The 23,654-nt window shown below is 40.0% G+C and overlaps 4 protein-coding genes across 9 annotated transcripts in view; all 4 read right to left on the bottom strand.

The window, feature by feature from the left end:
- Positions 1-1,512: 1,512 nt before the first annotated feature.
- Positions 1,513-4,758, bottom strand: cops9 (COP9 signalosome subunit 9). Its single transcript, XM_084033277.1, has 3 exons — positions 4,564-4,758; positions 3,997-4,069; positions 1,513-1,729 (listed from the first exon to the last, which is right to left on the bottom strand). The coding sequence occupies exons 1-3, from the start codon at positions 4,624-4,626 to the stop codon at positions 1,692-1,694; spliced, it is 174 nt and encodes a 57-aa protein (XP_083889403.1). The 5' UTR covers positions 4,627-4,758; the 3' UTR covers positions 1,513-1,691.
- A 546-nt stretch (positions 4,759-5,304) lies between these two features.
- Positions 5,305-7,512, bottom strand: otos (otospiralin). Its single transcript, XM_084033525.1, has 4 exons — positions 7,442-7,512; positions 7,258-7,321; positions 6,783-6,806; positions 5,305-5,786 (listed from the first exon to the last, which is right to left on the bottom strand). The coding sequence occupies exons 1-4, from the start codon at positions 7,484-7,486 to the stop codon at positions 5,599-5,601; spliced, it is 321 nt and encodes a 106-aa protein (XP_083889651.1). The 5' UTR covers positions 7,487-7,512; the 3' UTR covers positions 5,305-5,598.
- Positions 7,513-8,118: 606 nt separating this feature from the next.
- Positions 8,119-11,403, bottom strand: apodb (apolipoprotein Db). Of its 2 annotated transcripts, none has more exons than XM_084033546.1 (5): positions 11,296-11,403; positions 9,955-10,079; positions 9,758-9,879; positions 9,534-9,619; positions 8,119-8,678 (listed from the first exon to the last, which is right to left on the bottom strand). In XM_084033546.1, exons 2-5 carry the CDS (start codon positions 10,072-10,074, stop codon positions 8,446-8,448), a joined length of 561 nt encoding a protein of 186 aa, XP_083889672.1. In that variant the 5' UTR covers positions 10,075-10,079; positions 11,296-11,403; the 3' UTR covers positions 8,119-8,445. The 2 variants fall into 2 exon arrangements, with proteins under 2 accessions (XP_083889672.1, XP_083889673.1); XM_084033547.1 differs by having other exon boundaries at positions 9,955-10,075; positions 11,296-11,370.
- Positions 11,404-14,235: 2,832 nt separating this feature from the next.
- arhgap21a (Rho GTPase activating protein 21a) overlaps positions 14,236-23,654 on the bottom strand; it is a 67,189-nt gene continuing 57,770 nt past the window's right edge. For all 5 annotated transcript variants that reach the window (XM_084034070.1, XM_084034071.1, XM_084034069.1 and 2 more), the window contains 12 exons: positions 23,185-23,249; positions 22,936-23,084; positions 22,656-22,798; positions 22,248-22,406; positions 21,895-21,973; positions 21,714-21,787; positions 21,411-21,500; positions 21,203-21,328; positions 21,076-21,117; positions 20,620-20,725; positions 18,325-18,356; positions 14,236-17,118 (listed from right to left, as the gene is read on the bottom strand). In XM_084034070.1, the coding sequence (XP_083890196.1) occupies positions 15,457-17,118; positions 18,325-18,356; positions 20,620-20,725; positions 21,076-21,117; positions 21,203-21,328; positions 21,411-21,500; positions 21,714-21,787; positions 21,895-21,973; positions 22,248-22,406; positions 22,656-22,798; positions 22,936-23,084; positions 23,185-23,249 (2,727 nt within the window). In that variant the 3' untranslated portion in view covers positions 14,236-15,456. The remainder of the gene's footprint in view (positions 17,119-18,324; positions 18,357-20,619; positions 20,726-21,075; positions 21,118-21,202; positions 21,329-21,410; positions 21,501-21,713; positions 21,788-21,894; positions 21,974-22,247; positions 22,407-22,655; positions 22,799-22,935; positions 23,085-23,184; positions 23,250-23,654) is intronic.

The raw sequence follows: 23,654 nt of genomic DNA, 5'->3' as shown, positions 1-23,654 counted from the left end.
AGGTTTAATCGAGTTTACGGAGAAATTGCAATCTGCTTTTTTGGCACCAAATGCGATTTAAACCCACATAAATCAGGTTTGTTGAGAACAAAATTACTTTATAAACGTTTAGTCTTAGTATGCTGTAGAGAGGATACTTTTTTTTCTATTGTACATGTACACTGAGATACAGGGTTTGGGTACAGTCCAAGTACTTTGTGTAATATTGGGGACGTTTCTTTAAAGTTTGGGCTCAGCCTCGATAATTGCACTAAAGGGAAATATTGGTTTCAAATAAAAAAATCTAAATTTTGTTTTTCTCTGTAATGTTGAATATGAATGGCTATTGGAGTTTCTATTAAATTGAGATTATATAAATAGAGTTAACACTCAAAAACTCATCTTCATTAGGACTTTAATCACATTTGGCTAAATTCTAATGTGGTGTAAACAAGCCCCGCCCAATTCAAACATGCTCCAGGAGCAAAGGGGAAAGACAAAAACTACAGAAATCCCTCACGTGAAATAACCAAAATTGTCATGAGTTTTGGGGAAAATGACTGTGTTCATTAAGGAATGCGTTGCTAATAGTGAGACGAGTGTGAAAATGTTCTTTTAGGCCCTTTATGTTCCGAGCCCCACAGCATCCAGTGTGCTTCCAGTGTTTTGGCACCAGTTCGGGGAAGGCCTTTTTCTGATTTAACAAGAGTGCACAAAGTCAGGTCCACAGAGACAGTTTTCCCAGTTTGGTGTGGAAAAACATGACTTGCTTGCACAGAACCCCGACCACAAGATCATCCAACACCTTGGGACTGGCACGCAGACTGTGAGCCGGGCCAACTTCACTAATGCTCCTGTGGCTGAATGGGAGCAAGTCCCCTGCAGCCCGGCTCCCACGTTGTGTGCAGTATAATGTGTGTAATGTTGTGGCGTCCACACACTTTAACTTTTACCGTAACGTCTTTAAACTGTAATCCCCTGCCCTGAACAGCCCTTTTTCTCTCCCTGTGGTAAATGCTGCAGTATCTTTACCATTCTGATGTACAGAGGTGTAAACGCATTTAAATTAAGTTGTATATTTTCTTATCTGAAAGCCTTCACATGCAGCCGGTTCATGTGTGCATGCATCGCCTGGGGGAAAGTCAAAAATGATTACATTAAAACGTTATTTGAACAGTCAATGCAAATAGTTTAAGGCACATATAAAGTGATTATTATCTGAGGTTTAAAGTCCCAGCTTTTCCATTTCCCTCCCTATTTCTGATACCTGTAGTCACCTGAAAGCTTTATTGCTGTGTTGTTTTTTTCTTCACATTTTTGGCACTCTGTCCCATCATGCCCCAACTGAACATTTAGTGGTCATGTTAACACTGTATCTTGTATGTAATTAAGTTTGCTAACAGGTGTTTCTCAGAGCCCACAAACCTACAATCCAGCCAGGAGCAGATTCAAACACGACAACGCCAAAACCATACTCATAATTTTCTCTAAAGCTGGAATGTAAGAATTCACAGACACCTGGTTTACCATGACAGCTTGCTTTTTTTTAAAAACAAAAGGTCTTTATTTCAGTGTGTTGGTGAGTGAAAAGGAAGAGGGAGGGGGCTGTACAATTAAGGGAGAACTTGCAGTCAGAATAACTCCATTTTCCCAATTTTCTTTACTTATGTACACATTCACAGAAACACACAGGCGGCCAGATGATGCTGTCGTCACTGCAGGTCATCATCGTCAAACAGATCCTCGAAGTCTGCAGGCGGTCGGAGAGCAAGAACACAAGAAGGAAAGACAAGAGACAAGACAAGAGCAGGATTATAATTACTCCAGCTGTTTCCCCAACACTCCTACATTCTCAGCTAATTACACAACCTGTCATGTTTTTTTACATTCTAGCTTCCTTCTACGATTAAAAACTAAAACTTCTTGTATGTTGATCGGTAGACACTTCCCTCCAGTGTGTCTTTTACTTGTATTTAAAGTGGTAGCAAAGGAACTGCATACTGGCCATCCATCCACATATGTTAGCATTTACTTATAAGACAAAAGCTACCTGAGAACAATATCTATTGCGAAATGCGGCTAGATATCGTATTAGATTCTGGATATTGCAATACAGCACAAGTGTTGTCTTTTCTTGCTTTCAAAGCCTGCATTACAGTAAATTGGTGTAATTTCTGAACTTGCCATTTTATCCACATTACGAAATTGTGACACTTTGACCGATAATATCCTAACAAAAGCTGTGTTTTTGGTTGATGTAAATTGTAGTCCATTTTTAATTATATAGCCCATTATCACAGATCACAAATGTGCCTTTCTGTACAGTATAGAAGTAGTCATTCATAGGCTATAGAAGTAGTATAGAAGTAGTCATTCATAGGCTGTGTAGCAAAATTTTATATATTTTACATTCATTTGCCAGAATGTCCATAGGCTGAAAGTGATTTAGCGCAACAGGCTCCAGATCTTTCTTTCATGTCCGTGGTTTCCAGGAACAGGAAATTCCTGTTTTGCCTAATAAGGAACATGCAACGAGTCAAAAAGCTCGCCCCTTGGCTACCCATACCCCCTTACAACTTTTAACACAAGCCACGTCTTCTTATAGAAACGTATTTTCAGAACATGGTGTAAAAAGAAGAAAAAAAACGTGCCCATGTTTCTCACTGTTCAGTCGTGTCACATCGACATGACGACATGACAGCCTGAGCTCAATTAAAGGATCTCTTGAAATCAAACAATGGTTTTAATTATCACCCTCCTCAATCAGACCTGACACTTTAACAAATCCAGCTTTTCTATTCCTCGCTCACCTCCAATCCTGATTCTGATTAGCAAAAGTGTTTGGTGAGCAAATATGAAACGAGACTTTAAAGTCCCATTAGTGCTAATGTGCGCTCACTAAAAAAAGCATTCCAGGTAAATTATAAACCATTAAATTGCATAATTTTGGAGGCTGTACATCCATCTTGTAATGTGCGTCTATTTCCAAATGAAACGTGTAAATTACATTACTTTTGAGTGCACACATTAATAGCATGAAGGGCCCTTAGGGGACTCAAACTCCTGTTGTTGCCACAAGCATAGAATTCACTGAATGGCAGTTTTAGCAGCGTTAACAACCAAAGTGATGTAAAGGATTGTGTATGAATGCGTGTGTGTGTGTTGTTTTAAAGCAGCTGACTGGCGAGGCGTCCCGCTGAGTTTCAGTCTGACACCAACTATAAAACTCATTTTACCATCCTCCTCTTCGCTTCCCTTTTTCTTTTTTTCATTCTCTCCTTTTTAACAATCAGCTCGTTTCTTTCTAGGTCATGTGCTGCTGAGGCCAAATTGTTTTGCCTACAGCCAACGCTGCAAGACGGAAAAGATTAGCTTAATGTATTTGAGAATCCTCTGTGTTCGTGTGTGTTTACAGGAGAATAACACGATTTTAAATGGGTTGATTTGAGAAGGTAATGTTGTTAAGGCAAGAAGTGGATAAAGTGCTTACACTAAAACTCCAGTTCCCATGTAGCTTTTCAATAATCTTGTTTCTCACTTTCACCCCTTTTATATTCTTTCTGACACAATGTTTTTAATTGCGTTTAAGTTATGTGTTCTATTAGAAACATTCCTAGTAAGATGTTGCCACCATTTGTAAGATATTTTGTGTTAAAATGGTTCTGTCATGCAATTCTTCTTACAGATTAAAGTTGCCTTACAAAAGTAAAAACATGTACAAAGGGGGTATTCTTTTTGTGGAGTCATACGATGTGCATTTAATCATTTTCGTTTCAGTTGTGATACAAATTCTTAATGGCTGCCACACTGGATAAAAGTGCCAGATGAAAGAAGATTTTGGGTTAATTTCTGTTCAAATCTGCAAGCTTCCTCCTTATTGCATTCCCTCCTGCTGACTTATTTTCTGCTACTGGTTTTAAAGAACAGAATACTTAAATTGTACACACATAATCACACACATCCAGCGTGTGCAAATAGTTAGTATTTAGACGGACTAAGGGGAGAAAGATGACTTACCATTAAAAAAATCAGAGTGCACTGCTTTTTCATTGGCTGCCAGGTCCATTAGCAGCCCGCTGCTGCCCCCTGCCTGTGAAGACACAGCAGTACAACCAGTTAATGGGGTTGTATAAAACAGATACACATGTCTGGCGGTGGGGCATTATCTGTGCATTATGGAGAGGGGTTACGTTTTTAGGCAGGCTGAACATGCAGTCTGTTTAGCTGCATAATGTTTAGCCCACTGTAATAGAATAATAATACTGTGCTGTGAAAATGTAAACATCTATATTCACCAATAGTGTTATCGACAAAATATTAATGTTACGTAGTTAGCGTTTGGCAGACCGAATAACTTATTCGGTTTTGTTAAGAAAAGCGCTGTATAAATGCATTGCATTACCATCATGATGATAACTGTGATAATTATTATTATTTATCCGAAAGGCTGCAAATCTACTGTGTCTGAAAGTGCTCCTTTTAGAACATTAACATACAACCCTACCGTTACTAAGCTAGCTAGCATTAGCCCGCTATTTTGGACGACAATATTTGCTACTTTTCGCTCCAAATCTGTTCCCCCACCTCGTCCAGGTCCACATACGGCCCGGCTCCTTCGGGAAACATCTCGTCCACTGCGGGTTTCATTGTCTGTAAGTATCTGTTCAACGGCACTTGCAGCTAAACATACGCTGTAGCTGTAAGCTGTGAGTTTGTTTGTGGCTAGCTAGGCTAGCTTCGGCACACGTAAACAAAACAAACGCGTGCAACACTCAATTGTGCTCGGCTGACTCGAGTAGCTTGGTTCAATGGTTCCGCTCTTCAGTTGAAGACCGTTACTACAGAAACAAACGCAATTCTAGTAGAAATAAATTATATATTATTATATATTATAGGCTACTTATGTCATGGGGAGTGAAGCAGTTATTTATGGAATAATGCAGACAATTTGGAACAAAGGTTAATATTATTATATTACCAAATTGTAGTATCAAGTTCATGTACGGAAAAGAGCATGGCTTACTGCTTATAAATTATATTATCAACAAAAAATGTTTTGAAATATTCCTCACAAAATAGATCCCTGTAACAGTATAGTTGGCAGATACAGCTGCATTGATCATGGCTGTCATGCAAAATGATGTAATTTACATACTTCTGTATTTGTGTATTTTCATTAGATTTTTTGGAAATCTTTTTGGTGTGGTAAAAACATTTTTTGTAAAAGATAGTAAAAGATTTATTGAAAGTGGGTCATGAGTTCTAAAATATAAGAGGAAAGAAGACAAAAAATAAATGACAGAAATGTGAAATTGTTGGTTGAGAATAATTTAAGTAAAATAAGAAAAACAAATCATATTTTTTTAGATATTACACATCTTGAAAATGTTTTATTTTTTTGTGACACATGAAGATAATACAATCCTACGAAAGGTCTACATACTCTACATATTCTATGCCTACGCTACGAAAGGTGATATAGTTTGGAAAAGAAAACAATCACAAACTATTCACTTAATTTCATTTCTTACATGTTATTTTTTCTACTCTGTTTTAATTTCCATACTCTTCATAATCTTTCCTCTCTCAGAAATGCATTCCTCTTTCTCTTCCTTCCTTTCAGTGTTCATGTCCCGCGTTGGTCTCATATCCTAGGGTGTCTCCGAGGTGCTGGTGGGCGAAGAAGGCCCGGGCCATCTCGTTGATGTGGTTGTACGCCCCGATGGATCGGAAGTATTCAATGTAGTTCCAGAAGTCAGAGGTGGAGTAGGGCCAGTATGGAACAGCTGGCCGTTCTTCATATGGCCCTAAAGAGGAAAACAGCAGGTCCAGGATGCCAGGTATCAACTTTAAAGGATGAATCCTCTCTCATACTGCCGTACATCACATTTCACTGGTTATTCAAAATGTCTAATGTTCAGGTTCAGTCACTACACTGAAACATTCCCAGAATGCCTTTACACAACCGTCAGAGAAGGTATGTACACTTGTACTTATATAGGTGAAAAGAGATGAAGCACTTTAAAAAAAAAAAAAAAACAACACAAAAAAAAAATGTGTTCCATTTTATGCTATTGTACGTTTTTCTTCTCCACTACAAATTGGAAGCCAATATTTTAGATTTTTACTAATTACATTCACTTTATCATTTTAGTTACAAGTTACTTTCCAGATTCATTGAATATTCAAATCAACAAATAATTAAGCCCAATGGTATATGTAATTTTTAAGTAATTAAAACAAGCTCCACCTTTCTGCAACATTAGAATGATAAACACATTAATGCAACAATAATACAATAGAATGTTATTCTGATTGGCCCATTCTGTAGAACAAGTATTTTTTACATATTAAGTATGTATAGTCATAGGTTAATTATTTACTATATTTGAATATATTTTTTTAATCAAGTACATATTGAATGCAGAGTTTTTCTACACTGTTGTATTTCTACTTCTACTGAAGTACAAGATCTTAGTACTTCTTCCACCTGGCATTTGTGACTGCAATGCATTCTGGTTTACTGAGGCTTCTCTTGTTGAAGTATCTCTTAAATTAATTTAATAATAACTTTTTTACGATTGCAGTTGATCCCTGCTATATTTGTTTATATTTATTATCTTCACCTTGAGGTCATTATGTCAGTGTTCATTATCACTCTGATCACTAGTATTACAGTTAAAAACCACTATTCCTTTAGTGCAAGTGCAAGAGAAGAAGACGAAGAAAACTATCTGAGGCATTTTGTATTTGTGTCCAAATATGAAGGCAACCTGAAAGAAGATGTTATTTATGTATAATACCTCCTTCTGGGATGACTCTGGCCACTGTGAGGAGAGAGAGAGAGAGAGAGAGAGAGAGTAAAAAAAATGAACATTCCCAAACATTCCAATGCTTCTCGTGCACAAAGACGTGATTCAAGTTAGAAAAAACTGAGCTTCCTCCCAGAGGAGTGCAAGATACCTGCTCCCTCTTCAAATATTAGTGCTGACCGTACACACACACACACATATACACACACACACACACACACACACACACACACACACACACACACACACACACACACACACACACACACACACACACACACAGTCTGAAGAATTCCTCCAGACAGAGTCGTCTTTGTATACACGCAGTCACCAAAAACAAATGCTCTCCTGATGCAGCCCTGTCACATCTGGGAGAATCATACATGATTCATACCCTATACACTTTAATGCTATCAAATAGTTTTACTAAACCTGAAATCTCATCTTGAGAAACAGAAAAACTCACCACTGAGATGACAAGCAAAGAGGCAGAAGACACCGAGCCACACCAACAACTTCATCTTTCGCTCCTAAATGAAACAAAAATATGATGCTCTTGGCGTTAATCCACTGGTCAGTCAACAAAACACGTCATGATTCCTAATGTTTCCCATAGTTTTGTGAGAGTGAAACCCTATTAAGACGTTTACCTGTAAATTGTTTGTGAAGCCGCTCTGAGAAATGCTGCTGCTCATCTGCTGGTTGGCTGTGGTGTGAGGAGCTCAGTGGACGAAGAGCTGGTGGACCTGGACACACACACACACACACACACACACACACACAAACACACACACACACACACACACACAGCCAAGCCTTGCCCACTGTATAGAAGTCCTTCCTTGATATTTCCAGGTGATTTGTTCACGCATTTTGTTTGTTTTTGTTCTGTAGGTGCACATAAGTTCCTCTCACTAATGAAGTAACATAAAGTAACACATAACTGAGGATTAATTTATTTGTCCATATGTGCAAGTATCAGCATTTAAAGGCTTGATTTCAAAGGAAAAACATATTTATTTATAATTGTCATTTAGAATAAGAGTTATTTACGGTGACCAGATAATGCAATGCAAATATTTTGCAACTATATGTTGCATTAAAAAATGCAGCGAAATGAATAGAAATTAGAACGCTTATGAGCTTATATTGTCACTTTAAAAACACAAACTAGTTATTGTTATAATGGGATCATGCAGTCAGAGTGTTTGTATTTATTATTGGAAAAACTTTACCAAAAATGAGACATCATTTGAGAAACTCACCAACTTTCAGCAAAAAAAACTAAACAATCAAGCCAGAAAAGAAATTGATGTGACAAATGATCTGCTTCATGAATATAGCTTTAATATACATAGAACTGACATCACCACAAATATGCTTATTACATTGCTTTTTCACATAATGTAACATGTCCTACTAGAATATACGATATATCCACAAGTTTGAAATTCCATTTTCTCCAACATTTAAAGCAGTTTCACAACTAAAATATAAAAATATGTTTTACCATTATCTTTAAATGTTTTTCAACTTTTTGTCGGAGATATGATGAATAGAATAGAAAACCATACTGAGATGTGTTTGCCTCATACAAGGTACACGATCCAGTTTTGAGCCCTGCCTCACGCCGGGACCGGTTACAGGTGAATCCCTAGTTATCCTTGCAGCCCGTCTGATCCGTGTCCATCATCCTGAACAGGTCGATCCCTTCACCGATCATTAGATCTTGGGCGTACCTCACGGTCTCCGGGGGCAGGAAGCGAGACCGTCCGAGGATCCATGCGAAGTCGATGTGGAAAATGTTGAGGATGGTTGTGCAGGAGTACACCACGGACAAGCTGGTATAGTCTGTGGTCAGGATCCAGTAAGGGCCGTAGGGCGTAACTGGGACATGAGAGAGACAGGTGATGATTTGTAAAACAGAGTTTATTCATTGGTTTACAAAATATAGGCATATGAACAAGATTTGCATTAAGACTTGGAAGAATTAAATGGAGTTTAAATTAAAGAAAAAAAAACAAGTTAGCTCATGCACGCTATCCGAAACATCATACTGCTTTGATTAACTTAGAAAAATCCACCTTGAATGGATTTAACATTTAAATAAAGTCATGAGAATTGTCTCCGAGTTTTTAGGGGAAAACACTTTTTCATCATTCAGTGGAATTGTTAAAGGTTTAGTCTGCGTAAACTGTTTAGACATGCACACCCAGACCTAATGGGAAGATTTTTACAGCGCTAGACACGTATTTAGGATAAAGGTCCAACGTGTTTTCGAAGCATTTTCTTTTAGATCACATCTTAAATAAATGCAAGTATCATCTGCATATTTATGATACAGAACAGCATATAAATACAAAGATTACGTGCCCGATTGGTCAGATTTGAACCATGTCAGCCAGTGATGTCATGCTCAAGTTGGCTGAAAAGGGACATAAACATTTAGTGATAACTAAGTGGGCCAGAATAGATGATGACATGTTACACAGACAGACAGACTTCATTGTCATTAAAAATGTAGTGAGGCTGCTGCATCATGAATCAGCAGATGTCTCATCATTCATGAGGTATGTGAGCTCCTTAATCATGATGAGTGGATAATTCTCGTTGAGGGTTTTTTCTGTTGGATGGTGTCTTTTTCTACAAGAAACTCTATATGTATGCTACATATAATTAGAATTAGAAAGAGATAAACAGCAAAGAGGTGGGACACAAAAAAAGATGGAGACGAGTGCTCACAGTAGGAGAAGCTGACTCCAAGTCTTGCAGGATCTTTCACGTCTTGAACCACTGCCGTCCCTTCTATCACTCTCACCTTACCTTTACTGAGAGAGGAAATATTCTATTCAACAAATATGAGGGATGCACTTCATCAACAGAAGAACATGATAAATATTAAAGTGAGGAGCAAATAAGATGAATGTCTGAAGATGTCTTTTCCATAATGATCCCTCGATACTCACTAGAACTGGGAGTTCAGCACCTGAATGGTACCGTCTTTCCTCAAGGCGTAGTTGGCCTCGATGCACTTTCCTCTCTCGAAGGAAGCGGGGAGCTTCTCGATCTCATACCACTTGCCCAGATACTGTCAGCAGAGACGTTTGGTTACTTCTGTGTCGTCGAGTGTACAGTGAGTGCACGTGTTTTTATGTGCGTTTACCTGTTGGAGGTTGAAGTTGGGCTGCACCTTGGGAGTAGGACAAGGACCCCAGTGATAGGTCTGTGCCGACACCAGAGGGACCAGCAGGAGGACGAGGGCGGCGAGGTCGACTGCAGACATTCTTCCTAAGTGCAAACGTATTGGCATCAAGATATATTTTAAGAACCAAAAGTTAAAGTACTCATTTGTTGGTTGTATTAATGTTATGCAGCAAAAGGTTATATTTCCATCTGAATTGTAGTGAAGTATAAAGTAGAAGAAAATGGATAATACTCATGTGAAATACAAATACTTCAGTACAATACTGAGGTTAATATACTCTGCCATTCTGAATGTCTGACTGAACAGTTGCATTGTGGGTAATGTAGGCACCAGGTTTTGACGAGGATGAAGAATGCGTGGATTTTTTATTTTTTTAAGCATGACATATCTGGTTCTGCTGCATTGATTTTGATCTTTTTGTTTTAAAAACTATCCGTCGTGGGTCTGATGATGTTATAGGAATGTAATAATCTTTAGAGAAATAACGTACCAAATCTGACAAAAAAAAAATGTATAAAATGGCCTCAAATAAAGCAAGAAGCATCACTGAGGATGATTCTTCTATTTCCGTTTTATTTAATAACTTTGTGTCGGAGCATGTCGGCTGAATTTAGCCGACTGAAATTTAAAGTTTTTATGGTCTAAATTTGTGTTATCTGCATTTTTTTAGATTAATATCAAATAAAAAAGAATATCAAAAAGAAAAATCTGAATGTGTTTGTGTCGGCAGGCTGTGATCAGTTTGGACCAAACGGTTAAAGCTACTGAACCCAAAGGCCCATCCAGTCGGCCTGCAGTCTGTGGAGGGTGTTGGCGTTTCTTCTTCTATTGTTCCCTATAGAGATGTTAAATGGTTGACTTGGATTTCACGATTTTTGTGAGATAATAAACACGTGCCAGATAAGTCTATAGGCCTGCTGGTCTCAGTGCTGCAGCTGATATCTTCTTTTCTTTTGTCTCTCCACAACAATCCATGTTGCCTCACCGGTTTTTCTGGTTTCACGTAACACTTTTATTTTCCACACAGGCCAACGTGCCACTTGTTTTTAGATTAACTACTGTATAACAATAACAACAAACATATTAAAAACCTCCTCGGGTGATTTCAGCTTCATGTTAAAATCTGTATTTAAAGTAAAAATCAGAGGATGAAGTTCTCGTTCATTACAGAAAATAATCAGTGTTAAAAGTGTAAGTGTGTGTTAAGTGTATTAAAACTTTACCATATTTAAAATAAACAACGAATCCTATTAATTCTGCATTCTAGTATAATTCAACCATGGAATGAAACCTTCTTACCTCAGGTGTATGAGGGTTAAAGATGTCAGGTGGAGGTTTGCTGCTGCTGCTGCTGACAACAAGCTGTCTGGAGCTCTCAGGACAGACTGGGAGTGTGTTCTAGTTCACATCACGTCACTCCCACAGCACGAGGCAGCTCGTTACCTAAATTGTCATCATGCGCACATTCTTTACATTGTGGAAAAAAATGCAGACACTGAGTGATGAGGGTGGAATATTTTTAATCTTTCAATTCCCTGAACATTCTTATTTACACCCCCAACATGATGGAGTTTCATCAAATTCATATTCATATTTTTATTTACTACAAATAATATATATTTTCTCAAAGTTATGAGGATTTTTATATCACCTTTTAAATTAGGCAAATTCATTGCAAATGTTTTACTTTATTTTATGTCCCCAATGCAAAGCATTTCGTAATGTATTTGTATTTTGTTTATGTATGTATTTATTTTAGACTTTTTAAATGTTTACAAGGTTGTTATACGTATACAGTAGCCTACATTGCTGTCGACAAGGGTGTAATTATTGATGTAACCACAAGATAGCGCCAAGGTGAAATGTAATGTTTGTTGTACAATAACGTTTGTATTACTGAATATGAAGCACGGATTGCTGTGTTTGTAATCCCAAAAGGTTAGTAAAATGTATAATATATACATATTATCCAAGTCCCAAAATTGACAACTAAATGTCTACCCAACAAAAGAACAAAAGATCTAATTTAATACAAAGCTGAACTGAGCTGTTGTTTCGCTTCAACCACACGGGAATTGCTTATTTGGATGTAATTCATTTGTTTGTGCGCTGGCTGGCAGACACCGATCAATGTGACTCTCTTTATAGAGGATGGCTCAGTACGGCCAGGAGTGATGCTGCCGGCCAGGAGACCATTTTCGACATACTATACTATGACTTTTTTCGACATACTATACTATGACTTTTTTCGACATACTATACTATGACTTTTTTCGACATGGTATACTATGACTTTTTTTCGACATAGACTTTTTTCTGACTTTTTTTGACCTGCTATACTATGACTTTTTTGACCTGCTATACTATGACTTTTTTCGACATACTATACTATGACTTTTTTCGACATACTATATTATGACTTTTTTCGACATACTATACTATGACTTTTTTCGACATACTATACTATGACTTTTTTCGACATGGTATACTATGACTTTTTTCGACATACTATACTATGACTTTTTTCGACATACTATACTATGACTTTTTTCGACATACTATATTATGACTTTTTTCGACATACTATACTATGACTTTTTTCGACATACTATATTTTGACTTTTTTCGACATACTATACTATGACTTTTTTCGACATACTATACTATGACTTTTTTCGACATGGTATACTATGACTTTTTTCGACATACTATACTATGACTTTTTTCGACATGGTATACTATGACTTTTTTCGACATACTATAGTATGACTTTTTTCGACATACTATATTATGACTTTTTTCGACATACTATATTATGACTTTTTTCGACATACTATACTATGACTTTTTTCGACATACTATACTATGACTTTTTTCGACATGGTATACTATGACTTTTTTCGACATACTATATTATGACTTTTTTCGACATACTATACTATGACTTTTTTCGACATACTATACTATGACTTTTTTCGACATACTATACTATGACTTTTTTCGACATACTATATTATGACTTTTTTCGACATACTATACTATGACTTTTTTCGACATACTATACTATGACTTTTTTCGACATACTATACTATGACTTTTTTCGACATGGTATATTATGACTTTTTTCGACATACTATACTATGACTTTTTTCGACATACTATACTATGACTTTTTTCGACATACTATACTATGACTTTTTTCGACATACTATACTATGACTTTTTTCGACATGGTATACTATGACTTTTTTCGACATACTATACTATGACTTTTTTCGACATACTATACTATGACTTTTTTCGACATACTATACTATGACTTTTTTCGACATACTATACTATGACTTTTTTCGACATGGTATACTATGACTTTTTTCGACATACTATACTATGACTTTTTTCGACATGGTATACTATGACTTTTTTCGACATGCTATACTATGAATTTTTTCGACATACTATACTATGACTTTTTTTCGACATAGACTTTTTTTGACCTGCTATACTATGACTTTTTTGACCTGCTATACTATGACTTTTTTCGACATACTATGACTTTTTATGGACATGCAATACTATGAGTTTTTTTCAACATACTATATATACTGACTTCTTTTCCGACATGCTATAGTATGACTTTGGACATACTTTACTATGACTTTTTTCTACCTGCTATACTATGATATAGATGGTGCACCTGCCCGGTTTTAAGCACCCTCAGTCGGACTCGTGGCGGAGTGTGAGTGCGAGATAATAACTCGCATGTGCGACTTACTATATTGCATGCGAGATAATAACTTGCACGTGCGAGATAGTAAGTCACGCGCGAGTAAAAAAAAACAAACACCCATGTCACCTCCAGGGCTCCGTAGTTATGTCATAAAAATATAATGAAATGTCATAGTATCCTATGTCATAAAATAGTATAGTATGTTATCAAGAAAACATCATAAGTTCATACTATGTCTTTTACCTGTGAAATATGTCAAAAAGGTAATATATTAATAATACAAATATTTGAATAGTTATATAGTATCTGTCATAAAGTGCCCTTAATATGTTATGATATAATGTATTTGATTTAATATGCATTGTATGAAACTGATCAACATTCTTCTTTCACTAAATCAATGCGGCTTTTTAAGTAAAGCTATAAAGATTGAACAGATAAAGAAAAGTAATATGTGTGTATACCCTTAAGATAACCAATAAAAGACAATGAGACCAGACGAGATTTGAATAAAGATTATTTATTTCCAGTGTTTGTTGAAGGAGGGCATTGCACCCATGTTTTCGCTGCACACAGGCGAGATGTCCACTGTTCAGAAAACATCGTCTCATGCGGTTTTAAAGATACATTTGTTGTTTTCTCCCAGGTTTTAAGCGCCCATGCATTTTACTGCATTTTAAAAATACAGAGAGAGGGAAAAAATGAAGTAAACTATAATGGAACAAAGACACCGAAGTACATTTGAATGCTCTGATGTTGTAGTGAGTTTAACTAAAAACAGGAAAGACCCACGACAACAAAACACATTTCTGGAATGCCTGTGAGATTATTTTCTCCTAAAAATCTTTTGTCTTGTCAACTGTTGGAAAAAACAATCTTAAAAAAGGGATAAAAGAGGCACTTTTCTTTTTGAGATAAAAACAATGTGTAAAAACAAACTGTTTGCACTGTAACTGGACAAAGTTTGGAAATAAAAACTACTGTACCAAGCATTACATACTATAGTATCAGCATTTCAGTATTGTTTTTTTCAGTCTTTATTTGATAAAACTATAATAATCATCCAGTCCATCAAGCTAATAATCTGGCTGTTGTTCTGTACTGTGAAAAAACAAACTTCCCACAGCACCCAGCTCAGAAAGCAGCCCTCTGTTACATCCACATACTTCAAGTACAGGCAAAAGAAACACCATACATGTTGTTTTGAAAATGACAATATTGTCACAAGCATCTAGTGTTAGTCCAAAGAGAGTAATACATTCTTCATACCGCTTATAATAGGAAGAACTGAACCATGATTCCATGAAAAAAAAGCTTCCTCCTGCATTCAGCAATAGTCAAGTTGACCCTGTTACTTCTCATTAGTGCTGTTTAACAATCCAGAGTCCATTTCTGTCCCATTAACACGACAGATTAACAGCGAAGTCACATTCTTGCATTAGTAGGGTCCGATCTTGCAGAAGGAAGTCCGAGTTCTATCCACATCTGTTCCAGTATGGCCAACAAGTCAGTTGAATTAAACACATAAACATCTCTTCAGCATTATTCCAGTAACAATCACGTAAGCCTATACACAGTATGTACAGTAGATACATAAAGTATACTTTGTAGAAAAAATATTGTGCAGTAACCTTAGCTAAAAGACCCACATTCGTACATTTACGCAATCATTCCGTTTCTTTTTTTTTATTATCCTCACAAACACGCTAGACAAGACCGCTCTTGCCGTTTCACAGATACTGGTAGAACCGTGAGCGGACAACTTGTGCTCCAGACAGTTTGTGTGGGTGAGCGTCCGCCCCGAGGCCGGCTTTGTTTTTGCCTTGCAGCCCGCTACCGTTAACGTGCTCCCCCGTCAGCGGCTGTGCGCCCGGGGACGCAGAAGGGGAAGGTCTCTCAGGAGCAACGTCCCCGGCTGCTGGATGCTCATCCTCGGGAACGGCTTTAGGTGCAACCTCGACGCTTGAATCCGAGCCCCTACACCGCTCCCTGGTGATCCAGTCCCGGATGGAGAAGTCCTGAGAGGAACATCTGGGCTTGAGGCGGTCCAGAGCGGACAGTTCGGCCGTCTGGTCCACCCCGCCCTGCTCCCTCCAGTCGTTGATGACCGCCAGCTCTGCGAAGTCTCTCTGCCCGGCCATGGTGTGCCTCCGGCGGATGTTCTTCTTCTTCCCGCGGGCGTCTGGAGCTCGGTTCTTCTGGGTCAACATGTCGTCGGCAGACGTGCGCAGCCTGAATTTGAGCCGCTCTGTGATCTTAAGGTGCCAGGCTGGCTCGGGACGCTCCGACTCGCTGCGTGAAGACGAGCTGAGGCTGCTTGTGGACCTCCCTTTCTTCATCACCTCCAGGACTCGAGAGAGACGCGTGGAAGACTCTGCTCTTCCCTCATTACGCTCCCCGCTCCCAGCAAAGCCCTCCACTGATGACTCACTGTCTGTTTTCTGTCTTAGGGACCACCTTCTGGAGAGGGTGTCACACTCGATCATCCTGTGTGACGGGAAAAGGCGCCGCGCCTCCAGCTTCGGTGTGGTGCTGCTCTCCGCTGCTCCGCCTCCTCTTAGTTCCGTCTTGTTCAGACTCTGGTCTGGGCAGGGCGTAGACTGGCTGCTGCCGCCGCCCGGGGCAAACACCGGGAAGTCGCTTTCACTGTCCGTCTCCATGGGTCGTCCCTCGCTAATGAGCTCGCTGCGTTCGTCATCGGCCTCCTCCCCGCCCTGCAGCTCCGGACTGAGCGCGCTGGACTCCGCTCCAGTCAAGAATGTGATGGAAGAAGTGGTGGAGTAGTCGGAGGTGATGGAGCTCACCTCTGCACCGGCGGACGCCCCCGGACCTACTGCCAGTCCGACACACGCTCCTGCAGGAAGATCAGGGGAAGTTCCGCTCCACTTTTTCGGTCTTGACCGTGGCACGGACGCTCCGGAGCTCATGGTCCCGAGGTCCGAGGTGTTCTCATCGAGCGTGGATGGGGGATCCGACAAGGAGGATTTCGCCTGAGAAGCAGAGATATTTGGGGATGGAGAGGGGGAAGGTGAGGGGTGTCTGGGCGGAGTCTTCTCCTTCAGGAAGATGTTTCTGTGCTCTCTCTTGGCTTTGGGCGTGAGCTCCACAGGTCTCCCGTTCTCCTTCCTCTCCTCTGCACGTACCGGTTGCTTGGCGTTGGGTTTAGCGTTGGGGCTGGGACGCGCCTCGCTTTGCACCTCAGTCTGGAGGCCGTGGTGGTTTGACTTCTGGCTTGGGATTTCCTTCTTGGGGAACACAGCATCCAGATCATCATCTGAGCTGCTAGGCTGCTGCTTCTCCTTTGATTTCTTTCTTTTGCGGCTGGCTGCAGCAAAGATGGAGGAGACCAGGAGCTCTCGGCTGCATTGGTCCTTCCCTGAGCCCCAGGAACCCTACAGAGAGGGATAGACGGGGAGGAGGATAACAAAATGAGCATTTGTGTTACTGCGAAACACAAGAGGGGGGCACGCCAAAGACAACAAAAACCCTTCACCACCGGCTGGAAACCTGTACTCCACCTGCTCCCGTGAAGCACCACAAACCAGAGAAGTGGACAGAGAGAGGAACATTAACAGGCGTCATTAACAGGGAGCACTGTATATCCATGCTTGCCTTGAAGCCGAAGCAGGAGAAGCAGTAGCACAGCATGAACTCAGCTGAAGAAAAGCAGCCACATAACAGCAGTGCAGCGATGAAACTCATCTCATTTTGTTTTTTTCCTATCTCGTAAAGAGAAACCGATAATCCTGAGCTTCTCAGCCGTGAGTGCGATGTGTCATGAAGCAGAGGAGAAGCTGTGGCTACTGACCGACAACTCATTGCATGAAATTAAAGGGCCAGTGCACCCACAATACAAAATGTTTATTAATCAGCCCTTATGGTATCTACCCATGCTGATGCTTTAAAGTTTTAATATGCATCTCTGATTTTTTTTCTACTTCTACCAAATAACATGGATGTGAATAGGAATTTAAAATGTTTAACATTAATATTTTTTTATAACAGAAACAGCATCTTGGTTGGTGTTGATGTTCTACACAACAGGCTGTCAACAGGTTTCACTGGGACTATTTCTTCAGCAGACAAGCCATGTCAAATTGTGTGATAAATGTCTGATGAACTACAGCATTATGATAAAACAACTATATCTACTGTCCTGTCATGATTTTAAATTTACAAAATCACCCTTAAAATGTCATTTCATGCCGCATTTCAATGAAGATGAGGTTTGTAACAGCAGCAATGGCATTGTGAGAATGTATTTGGTCTATAGGAAAAAAAGAAAAATATTTGATATAATTGTTTTCATGGAGATGTTGATGCTGAATTTCTTAAATGTACTTTTTCTAACACCTGTGTGCACCGCAAATTAATCTTTATTCCATTCTATAAGGGTGGACAAAGAAAAGTGGAATATCTATATGAGCTCAGTTTATTTTTGGGGGGGATAATGTGGATGAAACAACCCTGTGGCTGAAGGTTGCGGTACGTTTATTTGATGCTGATCTTGACTGGAAGTGGAGGCTCGTCACCTACCTCCTGTCATCCTACACTAGCAGTGGCCTGAGAGGGTTAACACTGGGCGCACACACACTCACCTTTGATTTAGCTGAGTCACTAGTCGGTGAATCTGTGGGTAAAAAGAGAAGAGAGGGACGCCTTAGATCATTTTACAACACAGACGAACACATCGATGAGGTGCAAAAATGGGAAAATGAATCGGGGAGGGGGAGAAAAAAAAGAGAAGAGAACAATGTTGATGAGGAGGATCATGAGACAAGACGAGACAAGTGAGCACATACATGAGCAGACAACAGGCCATGCTTCACACAGACAGATGAGCTCTACGTTACACTCAGCTCCACGTCTACGTGGCGCCCGGCGTTCTTCCCCAACGAAGCATCGAGAGGACGGTTCTAATCTTTCCTCACGTTTCTTAGTGATACTGAGTGCAACCATAGCAACGAACACAACGAGTAAGTGTCAACAGCAGCTGAACAGTGAGGCAGATAATGTGCCATGCAACAGATGGGTGGCGAGGGATATCGAGAGTGAGGTATGCAGACGTGAACCCTATCGTAATATTTATTTATCTATTATAAAAAACACTTAAACCACAACTAGAAAAGGGCTGGGTATATTTTTTCCATGTCTTACTTTGAAAGTTTGCCCTACAGAACAAGATTATTCCTGTAACAAGATAAGCCACAGTTCTTAAATGTTAAACGTGGTCTAAACCAGTGGTTCCTAACTTCTTATACCAATACAAATATCTACTTTCGTCATCGCTGTCCTGTGAAAACAATCTTTTACAAAGATTTATGTAGGTAGAATTTGCTCAACATTAAATCCATCAACTTAGACCAAATCCATGAGCTGTGAGAAGTTTAATCAAAGAACGTTTCATTTGAATATATTTAGAGGTAAAACAAGAAAAATCAAAAAGCAATGATCAGAGAAGAGTAGAAGTAAAAATAGCTTTGCAGACTAAAGTTATTTTTTCCTAGTTACCATCTCCCTGACCTCTTCCATTCATCCTGCAACTCAGGTTGGGATCCACTGGTTTAAACACAAGCAGCCGAAATAAAAAGTTCTAAAAATGATCATATTCTTAAATCTGAGAATCCAAACAACGTATGTGTCTGTACATTCAAGGCCAGCTTGAAGTCCTCGCTACAGACACATTTTGATTGATATTAACGATGTTTCATACCCAACTTCCCAGATAGACAAAGACTTTTTAGCTGAACTGACACAGCGATGTGAGGTGACATGAGTAACAGTGACACGGCGATGACGGAGACGGCCATGGAAGAAAAACCAAAACATAACAGAGAAGTGACAGGGGGGTCACAGAGGGGCTAGCTATATGAGAAGAGGGGACGCTACATGAGAGAGGAATCCCTTATATCATCCTACTAGCTTCAAATTTGTGTGTGTTTGTTGGTGTGACATAGCCAAGCCCCCCTATACACCCCTTACAATAACAGATGATGGCACAATATGCAAGTGCACACTGACTGGTGACGTAGAAACCATACCATGCTATCTCTCCTGTTGGCAAGCTTGCGAGACAGTGAGGAGAGACAGCGGAGAGCCTTTCAGACAGTAGCACCGGCCTGCGTTAGGTATACTCTTTTCTTTCTTTTAATGCTTTTTTCCCCTCTCTTTTTTGCTCTTTGTCATTTCTTGCACTTAACAGAACTGTGGGTTCCTGCAGACCAGGCAGCTACACTGGGGGCAACAATCCTCCTTCTTCCTACAGTTCCAGCTGTCCATCACGGACATTATAGAGTCCATCAGTGTCATCATGGTGTGATAGACTCCTCCCACTTGGCCTGTGTCAAGATCAGTATGTGTGAATGCTGGGAAAGCCTTTAGGACACCCGACAGAGCCTCACTAGAGACAGAGGAATCAGAGGTTGCCTTTCACTGCAAAAACATCTATTTCTGACGTGGGAAACAACACACCTTATTAGTGTAACAGTAGGCGGGATAAAGGGAGGGAGAAACACAGCCCAGGTGAGGGGTTTGACTCAAAGGAGGAGGTTAAAAAAAGGAAATCTACCAAGTACCAAGGAGGGGTTAATTCTCTTAAAGCAAATGAAGAAGCGGGACAATTTATTGTATCCTGATGCAAATAAATTGCCCACTGAAACCCACACAGGGTGTTGGACTCATGGTTAGCCATAGACATTTCTATCTAGTGGCAACAGCCAAGGAAGCAAAAAGGGGGAAGCTGAGCCTACGTAGGGAAGAAGCAGCATTATCATCAACATTTCTCACTAGTTCACACACACACCGGTCCGTCTTTGACCACAGCGCTCAGCAGAGAAAAGGGTAGAGAAAGATTAACCCACCAAAGAGTTGGTCTGCCAGAGGCAGCGTGTTACCTGATACTTCACCCTGCGACGTGCCCGTACGGCCGATGTTGGTGAGCAGGTGGTCGATGTTGGGGATGGGCTGAGACTCCACCGCGCTCTCCTGCCGGGACACGGTCTGAAAGAAACAAATGTTATACAATTCAATGAATTCAGGACGTGCAGCCCTAAAAGCTAAATCATCCATTGTGTTGCACTGACATGTGTTTTACATAGAAAACTGTAAACATCTGCAGTAAAAGGCTGACAGATTGATAAATGCATTATGTATCTTTTGACCTAATGTGCGTCTGTCATTAACTCTTCTTTAGATAAACTCTTTTCTATTGGTATATCTTGTATGTTTTATGTTATATATTAATATATACACATATACAGGAAGAAAGAAAGTGTTTTGAATGAAATATAATTGGTAAAAATCAGCCTTAAGGAGAGAATAGAGCTGGAAAAATAATATAATGTACCCACCACTGGATCTCCGTTTCCATCTTCAGTGAAAAACCAGTGATACTAGAGGAAGGAAAAAAATGTTGAATGTGAAAATTATGTTAAATACCTTAATATCTTTAACAGCGGTTAAAGATCTGGCACTCACATTTTGAATGAGGGCCTCGACTATCCTGTACTGGTCTGGCATGTGTGTCACCATGTGGGTCATGTTGTCCTCGGTGGTGCGCACCAGAGTGGGACCAAACACGATGGCCAGGTTCCTTGGCTCCATCTGACAAACAAGAAACCCAGATTTAATTGTACATCTTTAATTTCTCTCACCACTAACTTAAAGGAAGGTGTAAGTTACACACCTTATTCTTCTCTGAGTTATCAGCCACAGTCTTGAGATGAGCCGAGAGGAACTTGAGGGTCTCGTAATGATGATCTGGCAACTCATGAAGCTGTGAGTAAAAAAAAGAAAAGAAACAGAGACATCAAACAGGTGAAAATGTAAAGGATTTTATTAGATGAAAGCACTCCAATAAACAATGTGCACAGGTTGTAAAAATTAGAAGCCAAACACTTAAGAAACAGGTCAATAAATCAATAAATAAATAACAATAAAAAAGAATAATACAACAAAAGGGATGACATTAAGTGTCAAAGCAACTCACCAGCCTCTTGAGCACTTTCAGTCTCTCCACTGGGTCCTCTGTTCTGTTGGCTTCTATAAAATCTCCGTACCTATCTTCACGCAGAAATGAAAAATTAGGCAAAGGCTGCAGGGGAACTATTACTGGGTGTTAGATCTCATTTTCGGCCACTAGATGGCAACCTTTGAACAAAGCCACTTACCATTGGTGAACAACGGCTCTGGAAGTTTACGGAAGAAGGATTTCAGTAGACTGCTGATCACATTGAGGTCCCTCCATTTCTGTATAACAGGAGAATAGAATAAAGAAAAGAAAGAACAAGTTAAAACAACATGCAGGATGATGGTTGGCTCTCAGAAGGAGTCCCATTCACTATCGGGTGCTGTAGCTCTGACGACTGCACCCTAATCAGCAATCTAGAAATTCTGAATTCTGACACATCGCCGGCAAGTAACGTTCTGTGCACACACACACATAAAACATCCCAAACACACAATGTGAAACTCCGAGGAGAGTTTAATTAAAGCGGCATCGATCGATAAGTGCTCCACTCACATCATCCTGAACATCGATATCATTCATGCCCTTGTTGTTGAGCTCCTCCTGCATGTTGGAGATTGCAGCATTGTTTCCCGGGACTCTGTAGATGCCCGTGTACTCCAACCCTCTCTCCTCCACCAGCTTACAACAGACCTCCACAATCAGAGGCACAAACTACAATAGAGAGAAATGCAGGAAATGTTGGACATGCAGTATGTTCCCACTGAGCCATTTGACATCTAAAATAAGTTTAATAGATGTACATTAGATGTCTATCTGTCTGTAGATGTCTATTAACGACTTTTCAACATTTATGCATTCCTAAAGATGTTTTTAAAATGTGGTCTAAAGCCATGTCATGATATATATATATGTTTAAGAGCAAAAACAGATGAACTTCCATATTAGTACATGAGTACAGACCTTGTTGGTTTGAGCAGGAGGACAGTCGTCCAGCCTCACTCCAAATGTGACCCCCGGAGACGGCTTCTTCTCGAAAGGTTTCCTCATCAGCCCCGGGATGCCCTTCCTCCACGTCCCTTTATCCTTGGGAGGGCTGGTGTCATCTGCAAGCACAGTGAAACATGCAGCAAAGAGTGTCACATGTCATTTTGTTTTAAATATAACTGCATTGATAGGCGGCAGAATTTTTTTCCCCTTGCAAAAGACATCAAATGCAAAGAAAAAACGTTTCCCCCCCCACCTTTGTGCATGTTCTTCCTCTCCTGCTCAGGTTTGGGTGCGAGTGGACTTGTTGCTTTGACCTCTCCTTTACCCCCCAGCAGCGTCTGTCTGATGCTAAGCGACTGGCGTGAGGGTTTGGGCGACGGCTCCGTCTTGCTGCCTGTCGGGCTGGGTAACACACGAACACACGAACACAGAATGAGCTTTGCAATCAGAGCTAACTCATCAGGCACCGTGTGAAGTGTGAGGACCTCCCTTCCCCTCTCACCTCATCAAGGTGTTATACTCCTTGATCTTCCTGCTGATGAGGTCATGGCTGGTGAAGGCCGCGTTCTAAAAAAAGAAAGAAAAAAAGGAAGGAAGGAAAGGGGAGTAGAGCAGATCAGACAGAGGACACAATAGGTTAAGGCATCAGGTGCGACAGTCCCCTTCACAACCCCACCCTTAGCAGGACATAGCGGATCTTTATATGACCTGCTGCTATCAGGTGACACAGGTAAGACCATTGGAATGTCATAGTATGGACAGTGTGGTTACGTCCTAAAGAGACGGGAAAGACGGGGTTACATTTCTATTGGGGGGAGAGTCGCCCAGTTCAAGACAAAATATCCAGTATATATTCTCATTACATGCTCAATAATGCAGTAACTGCTAAGCAACAGCAGTGTATCTAAATGAATAAAAACAATGGGCCTTTTGGAAGAACATTTTCTTATCCTTACCCATGACTTTTTGACC

This window comes from Eutrigla gurnardus (assembly GCF_963514095.1).
Source record: "Eutrigla gurnardus genome assembly, chromosome: 18".
Taxonomy (NCBI): Eukaryota; Metazoa; Chordata; class Actinopteri; order Perciformes; family Triglidae; genus Eutrigla; species Eutrigla gurnardus.
This window is presented reverse-complemented; position numbering and strand designations above follow the sequence as displayed.

What these genes read in the sequence shown, in the direction of transcription:
- cops9 (XM_084033277.1), bottom strand. Translation starts at nt 4,626, where the DNA reads ATGAAACCCGCAGTGGACGAGATGTTTCCCGAAGGAGCCGGGCCGTAT. An exon ending in CGTATGTGGACCTGGACGAG is followed by an intron (nt 4,070 to 4,563) that starts GTGGGGGAACAG and finishes GTGTCTTCACAG; the next exon opens with GCAGGGGGCAGCAGCGGGCT. An exon ending in GCACTCTGATTTTTTTAATG is followed by an intron (nt 1,730 to 3,996) that starts GTAAGTCATCTT and finishes GACCGCCTGCAG; the next exon opens with ACTTCGAGGATCTGTTTGAC.
- otos (XM_084033525.1), bottom strand. Translation starts at nt 7,486, where the DNA reads ATGAGCAGCAGCATTTCTCAGAGCGGCTTCACAAACAATTTACAG. An exon ending in GCTTCACAAACAATTTACAG is followed by an intron (nt 7,322 to 7,441) that starts GTAAACGTCTTA and finishes TGTTTCATTTAG; the next exon opens with GAGCGAAAGATGAAGTTGTT. An exon ending in CTTTGCTTGTCATCTCAGTG is followed by an intron (nt 6,807 to 7,257) that starts GTGAGTTTTTCT and finishes CTCTCCTCACAG; the next exon opens with TGGCCAGAGTCATCCCAGAA.
- apodb (XM_084033546.1), bottom strand. Translation starts at nt 10,074, where the DNA reads ATGTCTGCAGTCGACCTCGCCGCCCTCGTCCTCCTGCTGGTCCCTCTG. An exon ending in CCAACTTCAACCTCCAACAG is followed by an intron (nt 9,880 to 9,954) that starts GTAAACGCACAT and finishes CTCTGCTGACAG; the next exon opens with TATCTGGGCAAGTGGTATGA. An exon ending in TGGAGTCAGCTTCTCCTACT is followed by an intron (nt 8,679 to 9,533) that starts GTGAGCACTCGT and finishes CTCATGTCCCAG; the next exon opens with TTACGCCCTACGGCCCTTAC.